We start from the raw sequence: 25,401 nt of genomic DNA, 5'->3' as shown, positions 1-25,401 counted from the left end.
GTTACCTGTTTCTTGCACGCTGGAATTTTTGATTTGATTGATGTGCAAGACGTTTCTGCTTTACGTCTCTGCTTGGTTGGTAATTGAAATCTCCCATTATTATTGCACTGCCAAATTGGTTTGCTTCCCTGATTTCTCTTAGCATTTCATCATCTGTCAGACCATTTTGTCCAGGTGGACGGTAGTATACTCCTATCACTATACTCTTACCCAACACACATGGTATTTCTACCCATATAGATTCTACTGAGCATTTAGTCTCTTGTATGATCTTTATCCTGTTGGACTCTATACCCTCCCAGGTATAGAGTCCAACATGTAGTAAGCCATGTAGTAAGCCAAGGTCCTTTTACAGGTCTAAGGTATGAAGGGCTTGCTCTCCTTCGTGTGCAAATGGTCTTGGGAAGAACATAGGTAACACGATGGCTTGATTAACATGAAAAGCTGATAATATCTTTGGTAGAAACACTGGGTGAGTATACAAACCACCCTACTGTAGAAGAACTGTTTGTAAGAAGGATAAAGAACTAAAGCCCGAAGCTCTCAGATGCTTTTTGCCAATGTTACTTCTGTCGGAAATATTGCTTTTCAAATTAGAAACTTGAAAGAAGCAGACTCCAATGGTTCATATGGTAGCTTCATCAATTGTCCCCGAACGATGTTTAGATCCCAGGGAACAGGTGGTTTAGTATACCATAAGACTTCCATTAATTTGAATACTAACGGATAAGTTGAGAAGATTTGAGCATGGTAAACTGCTCTGATGTTGAGATGTACACTCACTGAGGTGCTTAGACCTGAAGCAGAAAGAATGAGTAAATAGTTCATTAACTCTTTGGATTTGCATACAAATGGATTCAGAGTACTGTGCTGACACTATGTGGAGAACCTTTTCCATTTAAAACTATAATCTCTTCTTGTTGATGTTTTCTAGCCAATACTAGAATGTCCTCAACTTCCTTGAGAAAATAATCTGGTACTCACTGAGCATTCAACATCCAAGCCATCTGAATTTGCTTGGAAGAATAGTGCAAAACGTTTCCAGTTTCCTGTTTTGCTTTAAGGCAAATAGGTCGATTGCTGGGAGACTCCAATGAATAGTTTGTTGGCTATTGACTGCTGTAGAGACCATTCATGTGGTTGAAACTCTCTGCTGAGGTGAGCTGCCAACATATTGGAGATGTCTGGAAGGCAGGTCACGTGCAAGACAGCTTGATATTTGCATGCTTATTCCCAACTGTTTAAATCGCTTCATGGCAAAGAATCCTTAACCCTGTGTGTCCTTGTTTGTTCACAAAGAACATGGTTACTTTGTTGTCAGTTTGAATGAGAATGCTCTTCCCCTGAAGGAAGCAAGTGAATACTGTTAAAGCATAAATTTTGTTATACGTCCAATGATAACTTTTATCTCATTTGTATTATAATGCCTGTATTACTTCTCTAACATGTCCTACTTCGATCAAAACTTGTAAACCATTATGATGGCAAAACCGAATGATGGTATATAAAACTCAATAAATAAATAAATGCACACCTACTCCCTTTCTGGATGACGAGGAGAACTGGGTGGGGCAATTCTTTTTATTCTTAAATCCAAGATAGGTCTCATATCCCTGGATTTGTTTGAGATAAGGAAGTAGCAAGAGTAAAACACCTGGCCATGGTGATTGTGAGGAACAACTATCACCCACCATTTGAGAAGCACCTCCATTTCCAGGTGGAGTTGCATCAAGTGAGACAGATCTGGATTGAAGGCTTAACAATGAGGAAGTGAAGGAAGCCGGAAGAAATGCAAGCGTTATCCAGCCTCTACAATCTTGAGAACTCTGTGATCTTTGATGATCTTGTGCCACTTCTCTAAGTAGTACTGGATTTATTTATTTGTATTTACAAATGTTTCTATACCACCTATAACAGAAAAGCTGTGCTAAATGGTGAACAGTTAAATAAACAAACAATATATATTAAAATTTAAATGATACAAACAATGCAATAACATAAAAATGACTAGTAAAACTTCAAGGAAAAGCCAAACCAAAATAATGCGCTTTCAACTTTTTCTAAGAGATTTATAATCAGAGAGAGTTCTCAATTCTAAGGATAACTCATTCCACAATGTGGGGCCGGAGACAGCAAATGCTCTACAATGGATGGTCTACAAGTGACAAATTTTAACAATGGGAATAAGAAGAAGGCCCTGATCAGCCAACTGATGGGTGCTGGGTTTGAAAGGTGGTCAAAAAAATTGGTCCAGGCTTTGGCTAAATTTGTTTTAGATCGATGGTGCTCATGTTTTCAAGTCATGTGTGTTGCAGAAGAAGAAACGGCATCCAGTATAACTGAAATTGCCAGAAAGCATTTCTGAAGTATGGCCTTTTAAAAGTGTAGAAAGGTTCCTTGCAGAAGACTGTTCTTGTCCCATTAGAGTGGGACTGGACTGCCATATTCGGTTCTTTACTTGAGCAACTTCTCTAAGCTTTTCTATAAAAAGGTGCTCGTCTCTGCCAACTTTTCGTGATCATCATCTTTCAGGCTACTGGCTCTCAACCAAGCTAAACAGCGTACCCCGATGGACGCTGCTGGGGTGTGAATCATGATATCAAATGTTTTGTAGATGGATCAAAGATGGCGTATACACTCTTCTGCATTTAAGAGTGGCTGAGGGTATGCAACTCCCTCTTCATCAGGTGGAAGGAAGTTCAGTTTTAGTATACACTCATAAGAATTGAACTATGTAGAACTCGTGAGCAGGGGTTCATGCATTAAGCATAGGCTTTGGAAAATCTTTTTACCAAAGTTGTCCAGTGGCCTGGCATCCTTCCCTAGCGGAGTACTGGAGTATCTGCGTTTTCTTTGCTTTTAACTAATGGGTAAGGTAATTGTAATATAGTAATAAAGACTGAAAAAGGACCAGATGGCCCATCCAGTCTGCCCAGCAAGTTCCATGCAGGATACCCCCATGTTTCTCTCAAGGGTAATAACTACCCCTACATGCATTTACCCCCCAAATCTTATGATAAGGGTAATAATATTTACCATCAAAACCAAGTAACTGTTAAACCCATATCAAATTATTGCTAGAAACATTTTTACTAAACGAGGAGCCTTCTTGGTAATTCAGACAATGCTGCTTGATGCTCTTTGCTTTAGGACTTGGCCGTAGAAGCCGTCCTGTGCTTTTTCCCTTATGTCTGCGTGTCAGTACCCCAGATCGTAAAAGTCAGGGTCCATCTTGGTAGTTGTTTTTATTCAGTCCCCCCCCCCCTGAAATGGGGAGCGAAGTTGCAGTTGCATCAAGACTATTGATTGGAGGGTAGTAATCTCCATCCCTTCTGTTAAGGGTAGTAACTGCCACTCTGTGCAGATTCCATCCTCCAATCTCTAGGGATCCACAGTGTTTATCCCATGTCCCTTTGAATTTGTTGACTGTTTTCTCCTGCACCACCTTCTCCAGAACGGCATCCATCACCCTCTCCATGAAGAAATATTTCCTGATGTGGGTTCTTATTTATCCCCCTGGAGTTTCATTTTGTGACCCCTAGTTCTACTGTTTCCTTTCCAACAGAAAAGGTTTGAAGTCTTTTCATCACTAAAACCTTTCAGGTATCTGAAGATCTGTATCATATCTCCCCTGCACCTCCTCTCTTCCAGGGTATACATATTTAGATCCTTCAGCCTCTCTTCAAAAGTCTTCTAATATAGACCCCCATACTATTTTGGTCACCCTTTTCTGGACAGCCTCCATCCTGTCTCTATCCTTTGAGATACGGGTTCCAGAAATGAACACAGTACTCCCTGTGAAGCCTCACCCTGAACCTATACAAGGGTATTATCATCTCCTTTTTCCTTCTGGTTATTCCTCTTTATGCAGCCCAGCATTCTTCTGGTTTTAGCTATCGCCTTGTCATATTGATTTGCCATCTTCAGATCACTATATACTATTACCCCAAGGTCTCTCTCTTGGTCCATGCACATCAATGTTTCATTCCCCATCATATACAACTCTTTTGGATTACCACACCCCAGATGCATGACTCTGCACTTCTTGGCATTGAATCCCAGCTGCCAAATCGTCAACCACTCTTCAAGCTTTCTTAAATCACTTTTAATTCTCTCTACTCCTTCAGAAGTATCCACTCTGTTGCAGATCTCAGTATCGTCCACAAATAGACAAACTTTACCCTCTATCCCTTCTACAATGTCACTCAACGATACCGAACAGAACCGGTCCCATAAATCAATCCCCATGGCATTCCGCTTAACACAGTTCTCTCTTCAGAGTAGGTTCCATTTACCGTTATACACTGTCTCCTATCAGTCAACTAGTTTGTAATCCATGCAATCACCTTGGCATTCACTCCGAAGCTTATTTTATTCACAAGCCTCCTATGCGGGACCGTATCAAAGACTTTGCTGAAATCCAAGTAGATCACATTCTAAACCCCGGAGATTTTGTTCTTCATACTTGGTGTAGTTTCCTTGCTACTGGGACACAAGAAACAGAATTTTCTCAAATTATGGTTTATAATTTTTGCAGGATTCCATGGATCAGGATTGCTGCTGGCTGCACCAGTGTTTCCAGAATGTGGAGGAGATAAAAGATGTTTGCACAAGGATCTTTGTCCCTATGCATGTTAACTGACTGTTTTTCCCAGCCTGACCAGAAATCTGAAGTAAGAAAGTTTTTCCAGTGAAGACTAGTGTTCTGAAGGGTCTAGAAGGGCACCCAGTCCATTCCTCTTCAGAGCAAATTGGAGTGGAGTGAACACACTGATCCAGGACTGAGAAGGGGTCCTTGGTTGCCTCAGAATGGTATAACCCTGGTGATCATCATCTGATTGGCTGGACTCTGCTACAAGCAAATTTCTTGGACTTGAACCACTGTGTGGGGGTTCTGATGGACTATCCACCTAAATTGGGAATACTGGGACTCCGAGTAAATCTGATATTCTAGAAAGGAGGTTGGAAGATACCTTGTTTATCCTTAGCCACAAGAAAAGGATGAGAATTTTTTTTTATCAGCTGTGCTGTCTGATTGGCAAGGGAACATCCTCTTCTAATACAACAATGGAATCTTGCACATCATCTGGGCTCTGCAAAATTTCAATTGAAGACCACAGAACAAACTGGATCTGGAGTCTCCAGGCATAGTCCTTGTCCCATTAATTTTGTTGGAGAAAGGTCTCTGGTAATTGGTGAGGATAAGGGTATTATAATCCCCTTCTGCCCCTGTCAAAATTCTGTGCAAGCCCACATACAGCTGCATAGGAAGCACTGCTACATAATGCATCAATGATGGAACCACCTGTCCTGATGGTAAAGATGTTGAGGACAGATGCATTTCATCTTCCAGGGTTCGATGTATTGAGTATGTTGAGGATTTATGTGCTGATGGGGCTAGGAGCTTGTGTGCCAATGCGCCACACAATCTCTGCTTTTTCCACACTGGCTGCTCAGGAGAGTGGCGCCTCTTCTTCTTCAATATGTTGCTTACTAGACCCTGAGGAACTGGCCTGTTCTGCCTGGTAAGGCAGTCAAGACTGCACTTCGGGAGAATAGACCACGGCTTCTGAGATATACCAGTTCCTCCATTTTCCAGGCCCTTGATCTTTGGGTCCACTGGGACATCCGTCCACAGTTATTACAGTTGGTCTGGTCATGGTACAGTTCTAGACAATGGTAGCAGAGGTCATGTCCATCGATGATGGATATTTTCTTTCCACAAACACAGTCCTTGAATCTACCGACTGTGGACTTTTTCTTTCCAGACATCCTGAAAACCCCTCCCCCCCCCCCAAAAAAAAACCCCTTTCCTTTTCTTTTGAAAACGCAGCACTGAAAAGTGCTGTTTGGGGGCTGCTGAGGCAACTTTAAAGACAAAAATTATGACTTTTTATAGAAAGAGATAGAGGTACATCTGTGCTGGTATTGTTGCTCAGATATAAAAAAAAAAAAAAGAGGGGGCTCATGAGACAACACTCGAACAGGAAGTAAAACTTTTACTAGCTAAGAGAGAGTGGTCCGGTTTGCACCGCCAGATGACATCATCCATATGTAATGGCTAATTCAGCCCTTCTTACAGATGGAGAATGGTTGTTTTTCTCTAAAATTTAGCTTGAACAAGCCGACAGCAATACTGTTTTGCATTACTTTAATATTACATAACCTATTCTGACACACTATGCCTTAGTAATGATGAATTTAAAATAAATTTGAGATTTCTGCCTTTTTCTGCTTCCATTATATAGATATAAAAATTAAAATTAAAGAATCATCATATTTGAAAATTTTACCAAGTCATATGTAGGCACTACCAGTTGCTCTCTGGTAAACTTAATGTAAAGGTAAAGTGGCAACTATGGGGTGACACAAAGCAGAACTAATAATCCCCTCCCCTCCTGCTGAGTGGTCGACAGGGCTTGAATATTTCTATGCAAGGAGCATAGAATAAAGCATCTGGCAGGAAAAAAAAAAAAAAGGAAGATGCAATGGAATTTCAACCCAGACAACCATTTGATGCTGCTGTAAATTGCACAGGCGGCCTACGTAAGCCACTGGTTCCATTCACATCTTGTTACCCTTTTTTCAAATGATACAATATCCTAGCAATTAACTAGAACAAATTTATACTGAAGTGACCAGAAGTCAAAATTTGCCTCATAAGTGAACAAGAATTTTCTTGGACGATTCCAGGATGACAAGCCATACACTCCAAAAGGATACTGCTTGGCAATATCAAGAACCGGGCCTTGTCCAGACACCAGAACATGTTTATCATGGTATTGTTTAAACATCCGCAAAGGACTGTGTGACATCATAATTTGCTCTTGGGATATCTGCGAAGAATCAGAGTTGACTTTCAGTACACACATAATATTTGGCTAAGCTCTTTCTACAAAGAAAAGTGTACTCAGGGCAGGTTACAACATATAATGCATCACCTCTCAACAGAAGGTAAACATGAGCAGTGGGTGACTGGCAATTATGGCATTCTCTACATAGAACAGTATATACAGTTAGTATTTTTTGAATAAAAAGGTTGACAATGTAAAAAGATTACATTGTTTACTTTAAGAACAATACTTTGTCACTTAATGTGCTATACAAAACAAAATCTCTTATAAGAAACATGAAAAATATACATAAAAGCACACGAAAATACTAGGACAATACACAAACCCTAAAGACAAGACCAAAAACCTACAAAGACACACTAAAGACTCAAAGTCTACCGCTAGCGTGTAAAAAAAACAAAACAGTATCCCAGAAACAATGTCGTAAACAATAACCAAAGGTCCAAGTAGGCGTATTAATGATGCGAACAAACTGTTCCTTTCGCCAAATGGATTCTCTAAGGAGCTCAGAGAAGCTATTGTGTCATTAGCAGATCGCTGTCCTGCCACATGGCGACACCTCCACCTTGCTTATCTCAAGATTGTTGATAGTCATGTCAGCCATTGGAAGCATACCATATTGATATTATAGACGCTTCAATCAGAAAAAAGACTTTCAATTGTGGCCACCTGTACAGCACATTAAGTGACAAAGTATTGTTCTTAAAGTAAACAATGTAATTTTTGACGCAGTATTTTTTGAATAAAAGGTTGACCAACTAAGTTTTTTTTTTTAGGTATTTCCCTTGTTAGAACAGTTTCTGCGATCCCTTTGGTATTTACTAGATTATGGAATTCTGCCCAAGGCTCTTCATTCTTAGGTTTTATTTTCATTTTTTTCCTGGGAATTTAACTGGGATTATTATAACAACAAATAAGTAAGGGAGAAAAATCACTGCAAAGACAAAACTTAGCATTTTCAGGGTAAATATCGAAGTTTATTTTGTTAAACAGAAATATGAAGTGCCATTCAGCTTCTCCTCCTGTACCAGAGGAGGGGAAGGGAGGGGCAGCCAGAAATGAAGTCCGGATCATGCTGGGGTGTGCAGGTAAACAACTCAGCAACAAGGACAGAGGAGTCCAAGCCAGTTACTAACGGGCCAATACAGAATGGTGCGCTCGGCCCAGCGCACCGTTTAGCCTTCGTTTGGCCGAGCGTTTTAGATGCACTATTATTACCCCATATACTGTAAGGGATAATAGCATGTGGAAAATGCGCAGCCAACTCCCCCCGAAACTAAAAGCGCTCATCACATGCAAATGCATGTTGATGAGCCTATAAGTCACCTGAAATACAGAAAGTAAAATGTGCGGCCAAGCCGCACATTTTACTCTCAGAAATTAGTTAAGATCTAAGCAACCTGAAGTTGCAGAAGTATCCCACTCTGCAAATAAAAAAAAATGTGTGCACCTTACAAGCAGCCATCTAGTTAAGTCATATTTGCCTGGAATAGCTGAACCAGTTGGACTGGGAAATGTGACCACTTCCAGCCATCAGAGATAGATGTATAATGCGAGTATTTGAGGCCCAGGTAATGTTCCCGTATGACCAGACGAAAGGGCGGCTGCATTTGTTCGGCTAGGCAGGTCACCATCAGTTGCAAAATACACAAAACAAAAAAACAAACAAAAAAAAGAGCTCCCTTGCAATGTTCATTTTGCAAGTGACTATAAAATCCTCTCCACAGCAATCCTGCTCCATATGACTAGCAATCCCCCTCCTCCACATAGACTTCTCCTGCAGCAGGTGCCCTCATTTGCATGACAAATCTGCTTCGTCTTCTTTTTTGCTGAGTTGTTGTTGAAACATTTCATTAGCGCTGGTGCATTTCCTTCTTCTCCTTTCGAGGGTTCCCACATTCTTCCCAGCCAGGTGGTGCAGACAGCAAGCGGCAGTGCTTTGCTAGGTGATGGCCTCCTTTGGGCGACTTTATCTATGTCATCCATCAGATCAGGAGTAACTGATTACATCAGGCGTGGACTGCCTTCAGCAAGGGCCTCTTCCACTAATAAGGAGGCGCTAGGGACGCGCTATTATCCCTAGCGCCTCCTTATTAGCCTGACACCTAATTTGAATAGAGTATAGCGCGCCCAGGAGGGGTGCCTGGGCGAGCGTCGGAGAAGTGGGCGCTCAACATGGAGTGCCGGCTCTCCCGCACTTTTTACAGAATCGGCCTATAAGTCTGCAAGACCAAAACAAATTCTGTTTGTTGAGCATTACAAATTAAGAGTGAAAAATAATAAAAACTGAACAGTTTGAGAGGAATTTTTTTTTTTTTTTAATACAAATCAGTTTAAACTAAAAACAAAAGGCATTATTAATGCCATAAATCTTATATGCAAAATCTCATGACCATCACAAAAGTTACATTACTTAACAAAAATAAGAAGTTTGTGTGTGGGGGGGATTTGCCTGTAGTTTTCTCCACCCAGTGTACCTTGCCTTCTCAGACTTTCCGATGTTAGAGGAGCTCTACACTGAAATATGAAGTGTCAGAAAGATGGCATATACCTTTGATTTCGCAAAATGTTTGATCCTACTACAGCAGAAACATAAGAGACAACTGGTGGTAAGTCTTTAAAAACTTGTTATAATGGTAAAAAATTCCAGGAATCACCATCATGGAACTCTCTTTTACCTATGACATGGAACCTGTAGCTTTTGGCTCTCATTTGCACTCTGACATGCAATGACTAGGATATCACTGTTACTTCTGCAATCTTTGGCTCTATTTTACTTAGTCATTAGAACACAGCCTGGGTGCACTGCAAGGCACGGTGTCAAATCCCAACGGAAAACTATCCCAGGGTGTACAAGAACACTTTTTGTGTCGCATCTACTACCAAAACAACAAGCCCTATATAGTAAAGCCAAAAAGGTACTCACTGGCACACCTAGAACATGGGTTAGCTGATCTGCTTTCTTCTGGCGAAGACAGTTCCCTGCGTTGGTGACAAACACTACTGGCACCAGGAACTGGCCCAGAGGATTCACTAACTTTTGAAAGGCTTTTTTTGCAGAAGGTATCGGCATCTTTCCTCGTACCAGGACTCCATCAATATCAAACAGGAGGCCAAAGGTAGGCTGAGCACTGGGCTGTGAAGAGAGGTAGAATGAAAGCACTAAGCATTTGAGTCATCTTTTCCGGCGTTTCATAGAATGCAGCCATTACCAATCATTATGTGGACTGTACTTATATATTCTTATCATGCAGACACTACAACCATGTAACAAAAAAACAGCAAATCAACCAACTCTGGACTGAGCAGTTTTCTTACATTATATTAATAAAAATATACATCTCAAGACAATTTTCCTTGGTTCTGAATCAAGATGTATATGAAATCCGGTACAGGGACTCCCCATTGCTGAGGATAGCCCCTGCCTGGTGCTGGATCTTGCTGAGGCCAACTCAATAGCACTGAAGCCAATAAGATGGAGGCAGTGCATGCAAATCTCTATCATGCATATTCATTGTGGATATCCTGAAACTCAGGCCTGTTTGTGGCTCTCGAAGACCAGAGTTGGCCACCTCTGAACTAGTGCTTTGGTGGATGGACACGAGAAGATTTAACAACTTTTCACAAGCCAGTTCTTCAGAGCACAAAAAACACTTCACAAGCTCTCTCGCTAAACAAAGAATCAAGACAATTCAAAAAATTATCATTCAGATTTCTTGCTTAATCCTACCTTCAGGTTTCTAAAATAAAAACAATGACATCTCATTTCAAGCTTGAGAGTGTAGCCTTAAAACATAGGGAACCTAATTCAAATCCTACCACCAATCTCAAGTAAACTTTAAACTAGTTGGGCTTACATAGGGGTATGCTTTCTGCCATTATGATAAAGATCAAAAAGCATTTTTAGTAGCATGGAGAATATATAGATTTTTACTGCAAGGAAAAAAAATAATATTAAAAAAATCATTAAATGCATTATTAAACAGACCTCATGAACGTTTCTGTCTGGTACAGGGGCTAATTAAATATCCAATTGATAATAATTTGACTATTATACCATCTAGTCAATCGCTAATTATTTTGAATCAAAGATTGATAATTTACTAGCTAATATAGTCATGGATCCTAATTTGCAAATTAGCTCTTCTTTTAAGGAGCTCAAAGTTAAGTGGGATTCATTTGGCTACATTTCCTTTCTAGAAGTAGAGCAACCTTTAGTTAGATTAGAAAAAAAAATCTTACTGTTCATTAGACCCAAGGTCATTAGGTACATTGTATTGTTGGAAGGATGTATTTTTACCATTTTTACAAGTTGTGGTTAATCAATCCTTAGAAATAGGTGTCTTTCCAGATTCTTTGAAAAAAGCTAAGACCGATATTGAAACAAGAATGTTCTAGCTATAGGCAGATTTTAAATCTTTCTTCACTGGCCAAGGTGATTGAAGACTCTGGACATAAACAATTGGTGGCTTTTCTGAATGCTTCTATTGTGTTAAGTCTCCATCAATGTGGATTCAGAGTTGGCCATAGTACTGAAACTCTTTTGGTGTCAACTTTTGATTTTTTACTTCGTCAACTGGATGCCAAAAATGTTTTAGTCCTATTTTTAGATTTATCTTCAGTGTTGACAGTTAATCATATTCTGTTACTGAAACGCATAGCTGATTTAGATATTGGGGGACTAATTCAGTCATGGATTGCTTCATATTTGCAAAGGAGAATGTTTTATGTGGAAAATAGCACTGGACGTTCTGAATGATGTAGATTTAAGGTTGGAGAACCCCAAGAAAGTATATTGTCAGTCACAATATTTAATATTTATCTAATCACTTTTGTATCAGATCTTGGAAATGATGGCTCCAATATTTTAAAATTTATGCAGACAACATCCAGCTGTATTTTCCTATTGATGCCAATCTCACTCAGACACTATCGAAGGACACAGATTGTCTTAAGTCTATATACTCTTGGATTAATATTAACCAGTTATTTTTAAATTAAAAAATATAGAAGCAATGATAATTTCTAAAATGTTTTTAAACTTTTCCTGCTTTGATCTTGTTTTTAATGATAGTTTGATTCCTTTTAAAAAAAATATTCAGAACCTAGAGTTTGCAACGGATAGTCCAGAAACGCTGTCAGTGCTGACAGACATATTCACCTTTTGACAATCGAAACACTTAAAAAGTGCTAGCAGTGTCAGGCGGCTATTGGAACACAAGATTCAAAAGTTAAGTTCAAGTTTTTAAGTGCACTGAAATCATTCTTAAACTTTTTTTATGATGACTGATGATTATAAAACGGATGGGGATTGAGAAAGACCGATAATTGAATCCACAGAAAGAATGGATGTGAACAAGAATATACATGTCTACGATTGTATAAGGTGAATTCCTGCTTCCTTAATGTTACTGTTGGTTTTTTCACCTAGGGGTTTCTTCAAGTTAATGGATTCCTCTTTGACATGTACTGACCATATAAAGACAGCTTTAAGATCTGGTTTCTACAAATTATGTATGTTGAGACATTTGAGTTTTATTCTGGAAGTAGCTGACTTTAGAAATATTATTCAGGCTTTTCTATTAATTACAGTAGATTACTGCAATGGAGGGTAGATGGATGGGCGGAGGGAAGGGGGTACCTGGGAAGATGTGGCAGAACTGTTGAGATTTGGAAGAGCTTAGTTTAATGTATTTTTAGCCAGTTAGTCTTTGGTTTTAATGTATTGTAGATATGTATTATGTTTAATGATGTGTTTTTAGTATATATGTGTTTGAAGGTTGCTACTGCAATTTCAATCAATGTAAACCGCCTTGAAATGAATGTGAAAGCCGGTATATAAGGTTGGTTAAATAAATAAATAAATAAATAAATAAATAAATAAATAGTTGGGTTACCAAAATGTCATTTAAAATCCATTCAATTGTTGCAGAATACTGCCATAGGTATGTTATTGTGTTGTAATCATAGAGAACGATACTCCCCTCCTCAAACAGTTGTGCTAGTTACCGATTGAATATCTTTTTCACTTATCACACAATTAAGCTCTGGAATTTGTTGCCAGAGGGTGTGGTTAGTGCAGTTAGTGTAGCTGGGTTCAAAAAAGGTTTGGATAAGTTCTTGGAGGAGAAGTCCATTAATGGCTATTAATCAAGTTTACTTAGGGAATAGCCACTGCTATTAATTGCATCAGTAGCATGGGATCTTCTTGGTGTTTGGGTAATTGCCAGGTTCGGCCTCTGTTGGAAACAGGATGCTGGGCTTGATGGACCCTTGGTCTGTCCCAGCATGGCAATTTCTTATGTTCTTATGAATTAATTGTTAGTTTTTAAAGCATTGAAATGTGCCAACCATCTTATTTATAGTCCTTAATACAAAAATATGCTCCTACCCAGCCTTTATGATCAAAAGCAAGTTATTTATTAACAATACCAGTATTGAGGGACTATCATTTAGCAGCAACACGAAACTGGGCTTTTTCATATATTGGACCACAACTTTGGAATACCCATCCACAATATTTAAGATTAATTGATGATGCAAAGATGTTTTGTAAGCAGTTGAAAGCTTACCCTTTACAAAAGCATTTGATAATTGCTGATTGTTTTAACATGTTTTTAGTACAATTGTATCTGTCTAATGTTTTAAATATATGAATTGTTTTAATTCATGATTTTATGGAAAGCTGTGCACCGCCTAGAACACTTTGGTGCATTTCGCGGTATATAAACCTTTTAAATAAATAAGATGTCGGGGGGGGGGGGGGGGGGGGGGGGGGAGAAACGCTTAGTACACTTAGTTTCTGTATGCTGCACTCTGGTCCTAACTCTGTAGACAGAGGATGCACAGTAGTTACGGCACTTCATTACCTGTGAAGTGCTCCAATCACAACTGCACCAAATAGTCAACAAAAAATAAAACAAAGGAATAGCCTTCAAACATGAATTTAACTCAGCAAAAACAGCACAAATTGAAGTCCAGGCACTATATTTTTAGTATAACTTTTTTAGCTTGTAATGGAGAAATTACTTACCTGATAATTTCGTTTTCCTTAGTGTAGCAGATGGACTCAGGACCAATGGGTATAGTGTGCTTCTGATAGCAGTTGGAGACTGAGTCAGATTTCAATCTGATGTCAGCACTATATATACCGCTGCAGGAAGCTCTGCTCTTCAGTATTCTCCTCGAAAAGCAATTGTGGATATGTGTGTGTTTGGATAACTTGATTAACTTGAACTGGTTGACGTGAATTTTAACTGGAGACTGTCAGTGCACTCAACCAAGAAACGCCGACACCCGGTAACTATGGGTATCCTAACTAGGGATAATGCGTGGCTTACCCATGCTTGTCTTGCTCTCGGGGATTGATACCAGAGGTTTCCGTATTCTGAGGCAGCCATGGGCAGGATACTGAGTCCATCTGTCTACACTAAGGAAAACAAAATTATCAGGTAAGTAATTTCTCCATTTCCTAGCATGTAGCAGATGGACTCAGGACCAATGGAATGTACAAAAGCTACTCCTGAACCGGGCGGGAGGCTGCCCGTGGCCCACTTAGTACTGCCCTTGTGAATACTGCATCCTCCCGGGCCTGAACATCCAGGCGGTAGAACCTCGAGAAGGTGTGAATGGAGGACCATGTCGCCGTCCTACAGATCTCGGCAGGTGACAGCATCTTGGTTTCTGCCCAGGACACTGCCTGGGCTCTGGTGGAATGGGCCTTGACTTGTAGAGATGGAGGCTTGCCTGCCTCTATGTAGGCCGCCTTGATTACTTCTTTTATCCAGCGGGTTATGGTTGCCCGCAAGGCCGCTTCCCCTTGTTTCTTCCAGCTGTGAAGGATGAATAGGTGGTCCGTCTTTCGTACGGATTCCGATCTTTCCAGGTATCGGACTAGGAGTCTTGTCGACATTAAGATGGCGAAGAAGGCATGAGTCTTCTGAGTCATTATGTTCGTCTGGAGATGGTTTGGTTTAGATGGAAATGAGAAACCACCTTTGGAAGGAAGGAGGGGACAGTGCGTAGCTGTATGGATCCAGGTGTGAATCTGAGGAACGGTTCCCAACAGGATAGTGCTTGAAGTTTGGAGATGCGACGGGCTGAACATATTGCCACTAGGAATGCAGTCTTCAAGGTCAGGAGCCATAGGGACAGACTGCGAGAAGGTCTGAAGGAAGCTCCCGCTAGGAAGTAGAGTACTAGATTGAGATTCCATAGGGGTACCGGCCATTTTAGTGGTGGGCGGATTTGTTTGACCCCTCTCAGGAAGCGGGAGATGTCTGGATGGGAAGATAGACTGATGCTGTCACTTTGGCTCTGAAGCAGGCCAGCGTGGCCAGTTGAACCTTGATGGAGTTGAGAGACAACCCCTTCTTCAAGCCGTCCTGCAGAAATTCCAGGAGTGTTCTGCAGACTTTTAAAAGAACTGAGTGTTTGTATTTAATACAAACTGAATGTATTGAAACCCCCTCCCCACAAAAAAAAACCACCCCAAAAAGAAGCCAGAAGCTAGAAATAAGCTAGGAGCAGTGTATACCTAAGTAAAAAAGTTGAATAGTTCAGCTCAGTTACTCACCTTGGAAAGGTGTTGAGGTAGTGTGATTGGGTTTGAAAAGGGACCAACATTTGTTAATCAAGAGAGCAGTGAGTCACTCTGGCTGACTAACTGAAGTTAGACTGTTTGTAACAGAGGCTAAAAACACTAACCAAGCACAATATGTCCCTATTACAAAGCTAACTCAATTTCAAATACCCAAGTTCTGGTTTCCAGCTGAAACCTAGGTGTTGCTCTAAGAAAACCATCACCTTCCTTGCACCATAAAGTACTCGAGTGTCAATTAACCCATCACCAAAGGGTCTGGGCAGACTAATCATCACACGGAGGTGCAAAATAAAGAGAAAAGTGGAATGTAAGAGATAAATGTGTCAGAGCTGAACTGGATGGTTGACAGAGGAATCTTTTAGAGAAAGAAGGCATGCCATCAACATTCCTTACATTAAATGCTCTACAGGATTCTCCATATTAGAGATTATCAGATGCCTTCCCTTTTTTCATTCAAATACAACCATATTAGCAGGGACAAACTACTGCATTGTTAAAGCTCAGGATTTATTATACAAAAGTTGAAGTAAATAAGGGCAATATTACAAAAGATACTCTAAATATTTTGAGCTTGTTGATAAGAATGTTCCCTATACTGGGGGGGGTGTCCTATATTTATTAGCATCACAAATGTGATCTTATTGAATAGCAAGTGATATTTTTAAAGTCTTGGACCCCCCCAGCACACATCATACAAAATACTATAAAATGAACTGTATACAGAGTAAGATCTGCGATACCTAACTGAACTATTTGCTCACAACTAGCAATTCCCACAGTTTCTTCAACCTCAACACTCCCATCAACACTAACTTATTAACAGATGCTTCAAAAAATAAAAATTAAAAAAAAGACCCTGCCTAGTGCTGCAAAAGTGTGAAGACTGAAGTATGGGTAAGCATGTTTTGGGCTTCTTGCTTTTCCCTCACACCGTTGTCACGGGCTCTGTATTTTCAGTGCAGTTTCTTCACATCAACCAAGCTGCTTAGATGTCAGAAAAGGGTTAGTGAAGGGCCATGCATACTGTAATGAGTCTGAAAATGCATTCTCGAGCTTGGTACAGAGCAGGTTTCAAATGCTTTGCCATGTGCTCATCATTGCCAAACTTATCACAATTCAGTCTCTCTCACACAGCCTCTACTCAAGTTCGGAATAAACAGCACTATATTTTATTCACCAGCCTTCCTGAATAACGATTTGTTGCAGCCTCAGTCTGGGTGAAACGATCCCAAAGAAAGGACCTTTTTATTCCAGAAAGGAGTGCCTAGATTCAATTACAGTTTATTTACATGCATCTGGATCACCCAACTGTGAAATATAACAGACACATGATAGTTCTGGCTGCAGGCCAAGAATGGCAAACTGATTCCAGAGTGTCACAAAGAGGACTGCTTTTCAGGATAACCAAATTATGCAACATTATCCTGGCTCAATCACATGTAAAACTGGCCCTCTCGCTGGAGCTTTTAAGGCCCACAGCCATAATAAAAATTTAAAAAAAAAAACAAAACACAACAACAATCGTGTAATTTGAAGCCCCCTTTAAAGTTTGAAACTCCAGCCAAATAGCCCTCCTGGTCTGACACTGCATTTGACTCTCTCTCTCTCTCTCATGCATATTCACTATGGAAGCCTTGAAAACCAGGCCCATTTCCAGCACTTGCAGACCAAAGTTCAGGGGTGCCTCAGGCCTAGGAGACCACCAACTATGCACTGAAGTGAAACCAATTACAGAAAAATATAAAAAAACAAGCAACAATGACAGAAATTCCAGGAAAGAGATCCCTTTTTTATGAAAGCAGAACAAAAATATTGTTGCGGTTGTTCCCTTTACAACAGCAGTGTCTCTCCCACACATTCAGAAACGGTTGCTGAAATATTTGTCCTAATCTCCAGATGTTCTGCATATTTCTTTTCGTCGAACTATTTTTCCCATGTTTAATTTTAGAGCATTTATTCTCTTCCTGTTCAATTCCACAGAGGTCTGGGAGGTTCCACACTCCTCTCTCTCTCTCTCTCTCTGCCAGGTGCATTTGCACTATAACAATTTGGCCAACAGGATCTCACCTTTCATAGTGCTCAAAATGATGGCTGTAAACTAATAAGCAAAGAACCAGATTTTAAATAGATCTTTAAAAATGTTAACAGCAGCATTTTAAGCTAATTCTGAGAAATATAGTAACTGAAGATTTGGTTGGACTACCTGACCTCACACAAATGTCTCTATAATTTAGAAAGGAGAACTGCTGCTTTAGTTTTGGATGATTTAAATACTATATTTCAATACACTGAGGTGCATGAAAGCAAAAGCAGCATCTGAGATGTGCTGCAAGATCTTTTGTATTTTAAAGTAATGACAGATTATTTTATCTGTTTTCTAGGCTTTTTAAAATCAGGTGATGAAGAAATTATACTTTCTACATTAAATGGTTAATTAGGTGGTGGATTCTGAAAGGGATTATGTATTGAGCCTGTAGTGTCATAAAAATCTATTGTTTTATAATTTGAAAGTTGCCATATTCCCCCATGTAGCTAAATCAACTCAGGAGGAAACATTTTCTGCTGATGAGACCTAGGATTTTACAACTAGAGAGTTTTCCCTGGTTAAATATCCGCTGTAAGTGTGGAGTCAAATTAGCTGATGTTGAAGTAAGTTTCTTATGTTCCTGCCCAACTAGCCCGGTTTATCGCTAAAAAAACAAGTTTTCTCTCGTCCTATTTTGGTATCTTTGCTGGAGGCAACTTCCTCTGCTGTTATTTAAGTCTTCTCTTATGCATTATTTAGTTTACGCCTACAACACTGTTTCTTGCTAATATTCCTGGGTTTTGTTTTTGTTTGTTTAATTATTTCCTCGGCATTTGAGGGTTCCACCTATCCCCACCATATTGTGGACTGAAGTTTGCAGTGGATGTTCTTTTTTTTCTTAAGCTATTTATTTCTTCATGGTATTGTTTTCCATGTATATTTTTCTTAAAAGAAAAAAAATAAAAACAACAAAAAACCTTTTTTTTTTTTTGTTGCAAAAAGTATGCTTTTTACTCTTTCCAAAAGATACCAAGACTGTCAAGCAACAGAAAGCTCTGTAATAGCATCCCTGCAAATGGAGCAATTTCAGTATTAGTATTCAGATTTGCATAATCTGAAGCATTATGGCTGTTTATATGGTTTGCCAGTGTTAGAACTGTGAGTTTGCAAAAGTAACTTACTTGATCTGAGGAGAGAGTACCGGTTCCTGGGCAACTAGTTACTAGTTTGATTCCCACCCAGCCATTTTTTTGATATATAGATATCACCCCCACTAGGAGGAAAGTCTTCAAAATAAGTCAATTAGTCACCCAAAATAACATTAAATTAACTCTGATTTTAGCGATCAGCTAATTGCTGTGCTGTTGCTGCTCATTCACTAGATAACATTAATAAAGTATCAAATTTAAAACCACAGATTTTAAAAAGACACCTAAAATAAATTTAAAAACCCTCATCACATTTAACAACCCTTAAATTAAGACATACCTACTCCTTAAAATCATCCTTTAAGACTTTTATCAACTCAGACAGAAGCCCATGAGATGGGGGGCTATCCACTCTTTTGCATAGATGATTACCTACCTGTTAGTGAGAGGTTGTATACGTACACCTGCTGCAAAAAGCTCCTGGATCTCAGAGAAAGAGTCCACATCTGGAGGCCAGCGCGGCAGACACAAAGGTATAGAGAGGAGACTTTCAGGGATATAATAGAGTGGTCCAAACTCCAGTCTAGCAGCAAGGTCACCTGGCAGAGGACTATAATCGACTAAAATTTATAAAACCATGAGCGGAGTGGAACAGGTCAATAGGGAACGATTATTTACCCTTTCAAACCACACTAGGACTAGGGAACATGCAATGAAACTAGCAACAGGTAGACTTAAATCACAGGAAGCATTTTTTCACTCAGCGAGTAATCAAGCTATGAAATCTGCTGTTGGACGATGTGGTCAAGCTAACTAATATAGTAGAATTCAAAAGAGAAAGCAGAGTTGCTTACCTGTAACAGGTGTTCTCACAGGACAGCAGGATGTTAGTCCTCACATATGGGGTGACATCAGTGGACGGAGGCCTGTCACAGAAAACTTTTCTGTCAAAGTTTCTATAAAGCTTTGACTGACACTGGCACACTGAGTGCACTGAGCATGCTCAGCCTGCAATTATCCCTGTGACCACAGGTGTCTCCCCTCAGTCTCGTGTATAGCAGAAAGCGCAAGCGAAAAATAAAATAATAAAATGTATGTAAACCCAACTCCGCGGGGTGGCGGGTGGGTTTCATGAGGACTAACATCCTGCTGTCCTGTGAGAACACCTGTTACAGGTAAGCAACTCTGCTTTCTCACAGGACAAGCAGGATGGTAGTCTTCACATATGGGTGAGTACCGAGCCGAGGATGTCCGAGCTGTGCACCAACTGCAACCAAAGACGTGCAACAGGCACAATGACGGGGGTGGAATTTGGTAAGGAGGGCATCCTGAAACCCTTAACGGGTTGGTGGAAGGATGTTGGGTAGTTAAACTAAAAAGAAGTTGAGTAAAACGGACTGGCCAAACATAGAAGCTTGCCGGCCAGTCTTACCTAAGCAATAATGGGCTGTGAAGGTATGGAGAGAGCTCCAGGTCACAGCCTTACAAATATTAACAAGCGGCAACCGACTGAAGGTGAGCTACTGAGGTTGGCACGGCCCTAACAGTGTGTGCGTTCACACAGTGTTGTAGCGGAATGTCTGCTTGTTGGTGGCGGTCTTATTTCCTTTTGCTAATCAGGAGGAAAAAGGTCTGTTTGCCCACTAGAACTCGCAGCTTGGCTTTTGCCAAAGAAGGAAAGAGTTAGGTGTAATTCCTATGGAGTGTAGTGCGGTCTAGATAGAATGCAAGTACACTTTTACAGTCCAAGGAGTGGAAAACCCTCTCGCCCTGGTGAGAGAGGTGTTGGGAAAAAGTGGGCAGAGGGTAATCTGAGTAAGGTGAGATGCCTCATCTACCTTAAGAAGGTTATGAGGTTGAGTACATAGGACACTCAGTCACGAAGGAACGCAGTGAGACTGACCTGTGAGAAGGCGAATTGGTTACTGGTGTGATAGATTGAGAAGTACGGGAAACATACTAGTCTCGGTCAGGACGTGGGTCTGAGAAACAGTGAACTCCGTCCTGGTGCAGCCTAATGAGAGTTTTGGCTATGAGAGGCGTCGAAAGAGACACATATAAGAGGCCTTTGTTGTAGAACGAGCAAAGGCGTCCATGGGAACGCATTTTGAGACATGTGTAGGGAGTAGAACCTGTCCCCCATAAGGTTCGGTTTGGACACAGAGGGCAAGGTCAGTTGACCTTAGCGCTAGAAGAATTTGCTCGCTACACCTGTACTCGGAGACCATTCGAGAGGATGGAAACATCTATGAATAAGGTCTGCTAGTGCGTTCGGCAAGTCTGTTAGATAAGTGGCCCGGGAATGCATGGAGTGTGCAAGGGCCAAAGGCTAAAACTGCGCAGCTTCCTGGCAGAGCAGCTAAGAGGTTATGCATGGTTGTGTATTGTATGCGTGGTTGTGTATTGTATGCACAAAGGTTTGTTACAGAGGCAGAATTTTAAGCATAAAAGGCATAACGCATGGCTGGAAGCTCCAGGAAGTTGATGTGAAAACCTGTATGGAGCGGAATAGACGCATATTGGGTTGGGACGATGTGAATTCGAACTCTTCAACCCTAAGTAAATGCAACTGTGACCAGAACCATCTGAAGACTTGGTTCTAGATCAGTAATATGGATCAGGGAAGAAAGCGGTTGAACAGCTTAAAGCCACTGATCATTGAAATTTCTACTGAATCTGACTCATAGCCATTCTGGGCAGATGAATAAGTGGATAGTGAAAACACCTCGTGGCCCATCCCTGAAAGAATGAGGGGCTGAGGTTATGTTGCATGCGCGCAGAGATGTGTAGGAAAATGTCAGTATGTCTGCATGGTTGGTAGGCAGGAAGTCGTTGCGACTGTAGTGTCCAGAACTGTTCCATATGGGATTTATGGTAGTTAAACTGCAATCCCAGGTAGAAGATTTATAGTGAGTCATGGATCTCCTTGCTTGGATTGCCTGCTGTTAGACAGTTATACATGCAAGGAAAGCGTGAATGATGTTTTACTCCGTAGAGAAACAACAGTCACTGCTAGTGAGTTTGGTGAAATACATGTGGTATTCCAATCCCAAGTGCACCCCGCAAACGTGGGGTTGGAATGTTGTTGACTCACTATGAAACACATAGAAAGACTAGAGAGAGGCAACCCACTTACCGCAGTAAGGGAAGCATGGTGACGAGAAATACCATTTTACCTGTCCCTTCTGAAGAAAGTTGACATTTCTGAGGTCCAGGGTGAATGGAGAGCATCTGGTTTCTGTTTAAAGAAAGAATAGTAAGATTAAAACTCACCCCCCCCCTCTCCCCACCCCCCTGCGCTTTGTAGCATCCAGGGGACTGTACCCTGAACTCTGGTACTAAGTGGGGTGGCCACTCTGATATCCGGCAAGTTGGGAGACCAGGAGGTGTCCAACTGGCGGAGCTGATGTAATCTGGATATTAGCTAGTCTCCCGCGGGAGCGGTAAAAATCTTACCCACATGTCTGTCTGCTGACTCTGTAATCTGGTATGGTAGCGCAGCTACAGAGGAGACAGGCTAGGCATGTCTGGCGCTTCCACATTATTTTGTGGTGGCTCAGAACCCCGCACTGATGTCGGTGGGGAACGCCTCGGGAGCAGAGGAGCATATGACTCGTGAACCCGGGCCTGCTTCGCAACTGGCTCGATGTACCCTGATGCCAGTGCGGAATCCCTCAGAGCTCATTCTCCAGCACAGAACTCATTCTCCAGTACAGAGGACTGCCACCGCTGTGTGGAGCAGAGGCGGTGGCAGTAGGGATGGTGCTCGGCCCAGTCATTCCCCAGCACAGAGTAGGATAGCACCGATGTCCTGGATTGCCTCAGTGGCGGATGGTCACCGTGCCGGTGACTATGATTGCCACGGTGCTCAGCCCGGTCTTTCCCCAGCGCCGAGGTGGAAGTCCTCGCTGTCTTGGATGGCAAGTGGTGTCGGACTATCAGCATGCCTGCACTGTTCCTGGCAATATGTAGTGCTGTAGGATGATACGGGGCTTTAGTTAAGAACTCTAAGTATGGAGCATTGTGTTTAGTCAAGGGTATTGCATTTAGGTGTTATGTCAGTATCGATGGTGGCATTGAAAGTGGCCTCGAGAGTACTGTTGAAAACATCGATATAAGCGTCGATGGCTCGGGCAGAGCAACGACGGCATCGGCATCGATGAAATTCATGGAGAGATCAGTGTCATGGATGTAAGCATCGATGGCACTGACAAAATCGATGTGGGCATCGATGGCGGCAGGACGGCATGGATGGAGGTACAGACGGTAGCGATGTGGGCATCGACCGCACGAAGGTACCGAGGGAAGAGACAGCGGTCCTGGTGGCAATGGTAACCGTGGATGTCCCTATCCCACTAGCCCTAATAAGCAGGTGGAGGATCGCAGGAGGACACTCGCAGGCTTTGTGGGGCTAACTAAGGATGAAAAGTAGGGAGAGGGAAGGCCGCAATTCGGTTGGTAGGCCTGGGAAACAGTTAGTGAGATGACAGGAACCGACCGAAAAACAGGGCATAGTACTCAAGTGTCGATTAAATGTATGTGAAGGGAGACCCATGCAGGGAAAAAGTTTTTGTGAAGTAAAACTTCAAGTGTTTCCGTGAGGAAAAGTTGTGAGAAATTCTCACAGAGCTCCTGACCGCAATGCTAACTGCGGTGCGGAGAAAAGAAGACTGAGGTCACAGGAATAATTGCAGGCTGAGCATGCTCAGTGCACTCAGTGTGCTAGTGTCAGTCAAAGATTTATAGATACTTTGACAGAAAAGTTTTCCATGACAGGGCTCCATCCACTGACGTCACCCCATATGTGAGGACCACCATCCTGCTTGTCCTGTGAGAATTAGACAAGCTCCTGAAGGAAAAGTCCATAAATAATTATTATTAGCCAAGCAGACTTGGGAAAGCCAGTATCTATCCTTGTAAATGAGATACAAGAACTAGATCAATTATTTGGGATCTGTTGGGTACTCGTCATCCGGACTGGCCACTGTTGGAATGCTGGGGTCTATGCACCTTGGTCTGACCCAGCAAGGCACTAATGTTCTTGCAAATACAAGGCATTTGTATTTTACAAGAGCCCTCTCACATTATACAATTATAATCCTGGAATCCCCGCATTCTGTTTTAGGTTTTTCAATTGAACAGGTACAATTACTGAGTTTTAGATAACTGGCCAATTATCAAAATACAGGTTCACAAATATAATATACTCAAAAATCTAATACAAATAAAAAAATGAGAGAGACGAAAGTGATATTCCTAAACTTATGTAATATCATCACTGTCATCTATTTTACACTAGACAGCTCAAAGCATGTTATAGCAGGTTAACGTTTACATTCTTAATATTTCAAGTAAATAAAGTCACAGTGGTCATCACAGGGGCAATTATGAGAATGCTAAAATAAATAAGTCAGAAAAATCTATTAGCAAAGGTCACTGTGAGGTAGCGCAATAAAGAAAAAAAGTAGTTACAGTTTGGTATGTTAATATGAGAGCTTATGCATACCCAGTTAGTGATAAGAAGTAAGTTTATCAACCAGGGAATGAAAAGGTAACTACTAGTCAAGAGTCAAAACGGTAAAAGGTGGATTTTATTTATTTATTTTTATTTTATTTTATTTTTATTAAGCATTTTCTTTTACATTGAAATATCAGATATTGTATACCAAAGTTTTACATAAAATACAACATAACAGAAATATTTACTCATACAAATCTGTAAATAGAAATTTTCTTTTTAGCAATAATGAAACCTATTAAACATAAGATTCCTGAGCAGAATAAAAAGAAAAAATCACTTAATATTGTGTCTTCTGCATTTATCTAACTACATGCCCCTACTAAGGATAACTATAGGGGTTAAGAGTCCAAATACAAGCGCAACTGATCAGGTTGATTAAACATAAATTTCATATGCTGGTAAACTACTAGACATCGGCAAGGAAATCGTAAAAGAAATTTAGCACCTTTCTGAATAACTCTTTCTCGTAATGCTAAAAATTCCTTCCTTCTAAGTTGTGTACTATAGGCAATATCTGGAAAGATTCTTACTGGAAAACCATGAAAATTAGATTTCTGATATTTAAAATATGTTCTAAATATAGAATCTCTTTCTGATATGTCTATAAATTGTACTATCAAAGTTGCTCTTGATTTTGTTTCCATGTCAGAAGATTTCTCCAACAATTCCGACAAATTTACATCCTCCTCCAATTCTCCCTGCGTTTGTTCCTGATTTCCTCCTATTCTAGTAGTCTGAGTAGTATAATATATTCCAGACAACCTGGGCATCTCCTTATCTGTATATTTTAATATACTCCTAAGATAGCTCTTAAACATTTCCCTTGGGGATATCAGATGGGTTCTGGGGAAATTTAAAATCCTCAGATTAACTCTCTTAATTTGGTTTTCAAATTGTTCCATTCTATCTGTTTGTATTTTTTCAGATTTGATTAAATTAATCTGAAAAGGTGGATTTTAAAAACATTGCTCGTGATAAAATGTAGACCAGGCATGAGCAAGGTGGATTTTAAAAGCTGCAATTTACGCACTTATATACACCTACGAGTAAGTTACAAAAAAGGGGCAGAAAAGAAGTGGAGTTAGGGATGGGGCCAGCTGTTATGCACAAAAACCCGAGGCCGCAGCGCGCTGGCTTGTTAGTCAGCAAAGGTTTACTTCTGCTCCTGATGAGGTGCAAGTCTGCACAAGTTGTTTTAGGGTTTCCACAACAAGGATCAACTGGGGAGGAGGGTGGGGGGCATGCAGGAT

General features: G+C 40.8%; 1 protein-coding gene across 2 annotated transcripts in view; it reads right to left on the bottom strand.

The window, feature by feature from the left end:
- Nucleotides 1–25,401, bottom strand: part of LOC115091020 (haloacid dehalogenase-like hydrolase domain-containing 5) — a 77,076-nt gene that overhangs the window by 28,204 nt on the left and 23,471 nt on the right. For both annotated transcript variants that reach the window (XM_029600802.1, XM_029600801.1), the window contains exons 2-3: nucleotides 9,781–9,990; nucleotides 6,724–6,836 (exon numbers count right to left, since the gene is read on the bottom strand). In XM_029600802.1, the coding sequence (XP_029456662.1) occupies nucleotides 6,724–6,836; nucleotides 9,781–9,927 (260 nt within the window). In that variant the 5' untranslated portion in view covers nucleotides 9,928–9,990. The remainder of the gene's footprint in view (nucleotides 1–6,723; nucleotides 6,837–9,780; nucleotides 9,991–25,401) is intronic.

This window comes from Rhinatrema bivittatum, chromosome 4 (genome assembly GCF_901001135.1).
Source record: "Rhinatrema bivittatum chromosome 4, aRhiBiv1.1, whole genome shotgun sequence".
Classification (NCBI taxonomy): Eukaryota; Metazoa; Chordata; class Amphibia; order Gymnophiona; family Rhinatrematidae; genus Rhinatrema; species Rhinatrema bivittatum.
The sequence above is the reverse complement of the archived record's forward strand: the minus strand, read 5'-3'. Positions and strand labels throughout refer to the sequence as shown.